The following is a 7,264-nucleotide window of genomic DNA, read 5'->3' as shown; positions in this document are numbered from 1 at the left end:
CATGCTACAGGGATACTGCCACATCGATGTTCATAGCAGCACAATTCACAATAGCTAGACTGTGGAACCAACCCAGATGCCCTTCAATAGATGAATGGATTAAAAAAAGTGGCATCTATACACAATGGAGTACTATGCAGCAATAAAAAATGACAAAATCATAGAATTTGCAGGGAAATGGATGGCACTAGAGCAGATTATGCTTAGTGAAGCTAGCCAATCCCTAAAAAACAAATACCAAATGTCTTCTTTGATATAATGAGAGCAACTATGAACAGAGCAGGGAGGAAGAGCAGGAAGAAAAGATTAACATTAAACAGAGACATGAGATGGGAGGGAAAGGGAGAGAAAAGGGAAATTGCATGGAAATGAAGGGAGACCCTCATTGCTATACAAAATTACATATAAGAGGTTGTGAGGGGAATGGGAAAATAAACAAGGAGAGAAATGAATTACAGTAGATGGGGTAGAGAGAGAAGATGGGAGGGGAGGGGAGGGGGGATAGTAGGGGATAGGAAAGGTAGCAGAATACAACAGTTACTAATAGGGCATTATGTAAAATTGTGGATGTGTAACCGACGTGATTCTGCAATCTGCATTTGGGGTAAAATTGGGGGTTCATAACCCACTTCAATCTAATGTATGAAATATGATATGTCAAGAGCTTTGTAATGTTGTGAACAACCAATTAAAAAAAAAAAACCTGAAAACGTTGGACCACACAAGTTCTTACTGATTTCAGGGAAGAACAACCATTGAAGATGTCCAGCAAAACAGCAAGCACCAACAACATAGCCCAGGCAAGGAGAACTGTGCAGCAGCTGAGACTAGAAGCTTCCATTGAAAGGATAAAGGTCTCAAAGGCCTCTGCAGACCTCATGTCCAATTGTGAGGAGCACGCCAGGAGTGACCCTTTGCTGACAGGCATACCGACTTCAGAAAACCCTTTCAAGGATAAGAAAACTTGCATCATCTTATAGTGGAAGAATGGAACCGTTCCTCACCTCTTCCCAACAAAGCAAATCCTGAGCGGCTCCTTGAAGAGATTTGCCTCCAGCTTATTTGGTAACCACTGCTAATACCTAATATGCTCTTCTCTTGGAATAATGGACTCTAAAGTCTTTATTTTCCAAGTTGCCCTTTCTTTAAAATACCCTTTACTGATTTAATACAGAATAACAATCTTTGTTTTCCATTTGATTACTATGGTATTACTTTGGGTTATTGTTTAAGGAGTGTTGGCCTGGGCCTTCTTAAAAACACAGTTATATATTTCATGTATTCAGTTGATTCAGATATGTTAAGACTTAAAATGCCTAAGCACCTGTCAAATTAAAATGCCAAGAATAACTTCAGTCCTGAAACCTTTATATCATATTCTGCTCTTAATAAGGTTTGTGCCAACCTGAATAGTGTACAAGGGAAAGGGTGTATTTTGTATATGTATGTCTCCGTATGTACACATATCAAAGCTTATTTCCTCATCAAAGCTCCCCTCTCCATGTAACAGCAGTTCCTCAACTCCAGAAGTTGTATTTATCTTGAGCTGTGTAAGTAGAATAAAAATTTGTTTCATATAGTTATTGTGCAAAAAATAAAGAAAAAGCATCCTAAAGATTGTAAAAAAAAAAAAAAAACAAGTGAAGGTGTCATTTTACCTGAACTCAAACTAGACTATACCAAAAAAGTAAATTTTATGGTAATTTTTAATTACCAGCTGGTCATTTTTTCTAGAACCCTTGATTTTTCTTAGATTCTGTATTTTTTGAGCTCATTATTTTGATCCTACAGACCTAGGTGAATGTTTTTCTGATCAGTTCTATTTTTGATCAACTGTGGAGTTTTTAAACATTGCAGTGGAGATTTCACCTGCTACAAGGCCTTTACTATTGTGCTATGTGTGCACACTTGTGTTATGTGTTGTATGTCTGTATGTGTGTATGTCCATATATCATGCACATGATATGACAATTGGCAGATATATGAGGAGCTTCATAAAATTTTTAAAAAATGGATCCAAATATCTTTGATTCACATGATTTAAACGGTTCAATTTAAATTGGGTAAACAGATGAAATTAAAGTGTCTTTAAAATTAAGCTTACAGGTTTTTCTAGGTGTTCAAAAAAATGAATAAAATGTTGATGTCTATGAAATAATCTGCCTAAATTCAGAAATTTACAAGGATTGTTTCAAAATGTGAACAGAAAAGGAGGTTAACAGATGGAAAAGAGAAATTAGAAGATTCTAGGTTTGGATTTAATAGAAGGAAAATGTGTTTCTGGATAAGAAAGTCTATGTGATTAAGTAAATAAGAGGGTTTAAGTAAATGATAAAGAAGGTGTAAGTTGGTTATATATGTAAGGTTTTTGAGCAAGTAATCTTAAAGAAATCAAAAATTATACAACTATAGTTAAACAACAACTGTTATTTTGCAATATTGTAATATGTTATTTCTTTAAAAGATAAACTTGGTTAATATAAAAACATCAATGTAATTGTGGTGCTATTAATGTGTTCATATCTTCCAGGTATACAAGTCTGTAAGGTAGAAGCTTTAAAAGAGCATTATATCAAACTGGTGTTCTAAAGTTGTATGGTAATTTTAGGCTTAAAAGAAAAACATATTGGAGATTTATTTATATCATTTGATGTTCTATAACTGTACCTGTTATAAATAGGATATGTAAAGTTTTATGTTACTTTTTACACTGAGGTACAATTTAAATGTATTTTTAAGTTAATGAGAGCCTAATCTATGTAAGATTAATATTGTAAAACACAAAAGTACTTTGCTACTTTTCTACAAAAGGTTAAAAGCTTTCAGCCTTTCTTTAATTCATGTTTTAGATGTGATATTATATTGTTATTATATTACCTAATATTCATGTGAACTTGAGCAACAATTTATGTAGGCTTTATAAAATGATGTTTTGAAAGCAAAGATCAGCTTCAGAACTAGAGCACTAAGATTTATGAAGAGCCCCGCCTTACCTGAGATAAGGCTCTGTGTCCCATCTTACTACATGTGAGAATGACTACAAAAGAAGTAGGCCAGATTTCAGTACATTTAAAGTTGTGTCTAAAAGTTGGTCTTTGCCAAGGATCTCAAACAGGGGAATATAATGTATAACTCTGCCAAGTTCAAGGTAGCTATTACATGAACTAAATATGTTTTTACTCTTGTTAATTTTGTTTTGTAGTTTTCTTACAAATGGTCTAAAGATTGCTTGTTAATGTTTTGCAGAGGTACTGCTTTTAGAACACACAACCTGGGTTAGTTTAAAATAATGAATTATCACCTACAGGATAGAGAGAGACCTTAAAGCCCAGTACTCTTACTATAAGGCTGCTGAAATTTGTTTGCTGGATGTTTAAGATTAAATTTTAAAATTAAATTAAAAGGGCCAAGAAAACCAATATTTGGCTCTTGCCCTCTGAGTCAGTCTGAATCCAGGGAACAGGGGACTTCTCTAAAGAGCTTTGCAACTCTGGGCCACATAACCTCCCGATCAGAGAGATTAATGACACCACTGGAGAACAGAAAGCCAATCAGTGCATTTGCTATGAAGAGGAGGGTCATCAGAGAAGGGAGACATCCCTGATGCTTCAAGGGAAGGCACATGGTCAAGCAAGACTTGGACCCATCCTAGTACAAATGGCACTAGCAGGACCGAGAAGCAGTTGTAAAATTTCCCCAGGACTCCCATGGAAACTCAGCTGACTGTTAATAATAGACTGACTGCTTCATCTTTAACACTTAGCAAAGACAGTTAAAACCAAAACATAGTTATTCCTGGGCATTTTAAGTAATAATAATAGTTAAATGTAACTTAAGGTATATACCTTGTGTTAGTCCCCAAGAATAAGTAAGATTGGAGGTTACAAAAGAGATTCTTAGGCAGGAATGCCTGATAACTATCAAAAGGAATTGCCAGCGTAGTTTTTAGTTTAAGGCTTACAGATATTCCTAACCTACACAGGTAGGCTTGGTGTTTGCTAGTATGATTATGCAGCCCTAACTAACAGAATTAAAGGTTTGTCTATTAGAGGTCATACTAGTAAAAGGATTTTGCAAGATCAGATGACATTAAATTATTAAACTGTATCTTATGGGGAAGGACATCTGTAACACTAAAACTTAAATGTTATGTTTATAGTCCTGATAACTGGGATGTTAAAGCCTGGTGAGGGAACTTCTATACAGTGACATGTTCCAGCTGCTGCAACATTTATTCAGTACTCATGGTTTTTGTTTCTCTCATAGAAGCACCCATTCCCAGATGACAACCTGTTTTTCCCCAACCAGACTTCAAATGGAACTGACTCCTAAAAGGGAACTCACGTCCCCCACAGCATCCCCCACAGTGTCGAGCCCCCCTCACGTTCAACGCCCCCTTTCAGAAAGAGCCATTGCCCCTTCTCCTTACAGCAATAAGGAGTTCCTAAAATCAGAGGGGGGAATGAAGCCAGAAATAGATAGATAGTGTAGATAGGTAAATCGAGTCTGGTTGGATCTAGGAGGCCAATTTTGAGTGAGTCTGGGAAGTTGAAGACTGTCCCCTGAGGGTTACTGTTTACCAAGATGTAGAGCCTGCCCAAATAGGCCCCCAACTGAGGGAACCATGATTGGTTCCCAAGTTTCCAGACAAAGGGGGGAATGAAAAACCAGCCTCTACCTCACAGCAAAGCCTGTTCAAGGAAGGGGGCAGGACCCTTGTCCTTAGATGACCCACAGAGTACCCCTAGGCACATACCCACCCTGCTGAGTTGTTTATCTACAAATAACAGGAGAGATCTGTTGCGCCAGGTGTCCCTGACTCAGTCAGGTTAGGTGGGGACCCATAGCAACCCCCTAGCAGCCACCAATCAGCATGAGACAGTGAAATACCTGGGAAGCCAGATGACCCTCCCAGTGGTTTATGGTGGTTGGGAAACCATGTAGTTCTGCAAGTACTCCCCTCATGGCTTAAACCAATCAGTTCAAATGAATCCCTCTCTTGTACTAGCCAATCACCCCTATCCAACTTGTTCCTGCCAGTGAATGTGCTAATCATGTTTTAGAGTTGTTTTATGATTTTCCCGCAATGTGTGATGATTTGCTAAAAGATGCTATGATGTATGTGAAGTCCCTACCTTCCCCAAAGAGTGTATAAAACTGCTGCAAACCCTGGGCTCGGGGGCCTCTCAGTGTCACCAGTTACTGTGTGTGCACAGAGGACCGAGCTAGCTCACAATATACACCTCTTTGCTGCTTACATCAATCTTGGTCTCTGGTGGTCCTTTGGGGGTCCCGAATTCGAGCCTAACATCCTCAGTCTATTCAAACTCTCTCCACTCTCCTTATATTTCTGAAATGCCCCCACAGCTCCCTTGACTCTCAGAAGCCAGCTCCTTACCAACCACCTCATACAATAAGTACAAATCATCAGACGGGATATTTCTCCACACCTAATTTTCTGGCTTATTTGCTGCCAATGTCATTTGTTCCCTTTTGTTTAAAAGGAAGAGTTGTCTCTACTATTTGAGGCCATCCTTCTCTACCTTTTTGTCATTACTGCCCCCTTTGTGGAGCCTTAAGACATTTTTTCTAATAGATCCCTGCCCCCAACTCATAAAATTTTAGTATCTTAATTAATATCTTAATATCTGTTTACCTACTGTGGCCTTATGGAGAGACACAGACCATTATAATAATAATATAATATATTAATATATTAATATTATATTATTAATATTAATATATCTTAGATATTAATAATATCTAAGATATTGCTGTCCCACCCACTTTGAGAATGCACCATGGGAAGCCAGTTCCTCTGCACATTCTCCCACAGGATTCTCCTCTCATCTTTTACACCCTGGCTCTTCCTGCGCCTCACCTTTCCCTCTCGCCCTCCTGGTTGCCTTCTTCAATTCTGGTTCTCTTTCTTTTTTCCTTCACAGACTTATTTATTGGAAGATGTGCCACACTCCAGTATGCATTCTGGTTCTATCTCTCTATGAAACTGTCCTCTACGATGCCCTAGACAAACTCAGGGTCCCCATACACAGTCTCTTCCCCAGCAATCCCATGTTAAAAAAAAAAAAAAAAAAAAAAAAAAAAAACTTCAGGAGCACTGGCCATGAGAGAGCTAAGCCAAACACATTATTTCTCTACAACTGTTTATAAACAGCTAAAATTTTCACTCCAGCTTTATTGAGGTATAATTCACAAATAAAAGTTGTATATTTTAGGCTCTGTAATGTTTTGATACATATATACATCATGAAATTATTCCCACAATCAAATTAATAAACATGTCCACCATCCACCTAGTTACCTTTTTGTAAAGTTGTGGTGAGAATGTTTGAGCTCTTCTATCTTAGCAAATTTCAAGAATACAAAACATTATGATTGATTCTATATTTAGAAGATCCAAAAAATTCCACCAGAAAACTTTTAGAACTAATAAATGAATTCAGCAAAGTACCAGGTTATAAAATCAAGACCCATAAATCAAATGCATTTCTATAAATAAGTAATGAAGCCACTGCAAGAGAAATTAGGAAAACTACTCCATTCACAATAACCTCAAATAAAATAAAATACCTGGGAATAAATCTAACAAAAGAGATAAAATACCTCTACAATGAAAACTACAGAATACTAAAGAAAGAATTTGAAGAAGACCTAAGAAGATGGAAAGATCTCCCGTATCCTTGGATAGGCAGAATTAGTATTGTCAAAATGACCTTACTACCAAAAGTGCTGTACAGATTTAATACAATTCCTATTAAAATCCCAATGACATTATTCATAGAACTAGAAAAAGCAATCGTAAAATTCATTTGGAAAAAAAAAAGAGGCCCAGAGTAGCCAAAACAATAAGTATCAAGAAGAATGGAGCAGAAGATATCACAATACCAGGACTTAAACTATACTGCAGAGCTATAGTAACAAAAATGGGATGGTATTGGCACCAAAACAGACATGAAAACCAATGGAACAGAATACAAGAAACAGATACAAACCCACATAAATAAGTTACCTCATACTAAAAAAAAAAAGCATCATAAACATACATTGGAGAAAAGACAACCTATTCAACAAATGGTGGTGGGAAAGCTGGAAATCCATATGTAGTAGGATGAAATTTAACCCCCATCTCTCACCCTGAACAAAGCTCAACTCAAAGTGGATCAAGAACCTAGGCTTTAGACCAGAGACCCTGCACCTCCTAGAAGAAAGTGTAGGCCCAACTTTAGGAACTGACTTCGTCAAC

The 7,264-nt window shown here is 37.2% G+C and overlaps 1 protein-coding gene across 1 annotated transcript; it reads left to right on the top strand.

The window, feature by feature from the left end:
• Window positions 1–709: 709 nt before the first annotated feature.
• On the top strand, window positions 710–1,510 carry LOC308636389 (guanine nucleotide-binding protein G(I)/G(S)/G(O) subunit gamma-12-like). Its single transcript, XM_081271798.1, has one exon. The coding sequence runs from the start codon at window positions 762–764 to the stop codon at window positions 978–980; it is 219 nt and encodes a 72-aa protein (XP_081127924.1). The 5' UTR covers window positions 710–761; the 3' UTR covers window positions 981–1,510.
• Window positions 1,511–7,264: the final 5,754 nt, after the last annotated feature.

This window comes from Spermophilus citellus, assembly GCF_964194105.1.
Source record: "Spermophilus citellus genome assembly, chromosome: 17".
Lineage (NCBI taxonomy): Eukaryota > Metazoa > Chordata > Mammalia > Rodentia > Sciuridae > Spermophilus > Spermophilus citellus.
This window is presented reverse-complemented; position numbering and strand designations above follow the sequence as displayed.

What these genes read in the sequence shown, in the direction of transcription:
- LOC308636389 (XM_081271798.1), top strand. Translation starts at nt 762, where the DNA reads ATGTCCAGCAAAACAGCAAGCACCAACAACATAGCCCAGGCAAGGAGA.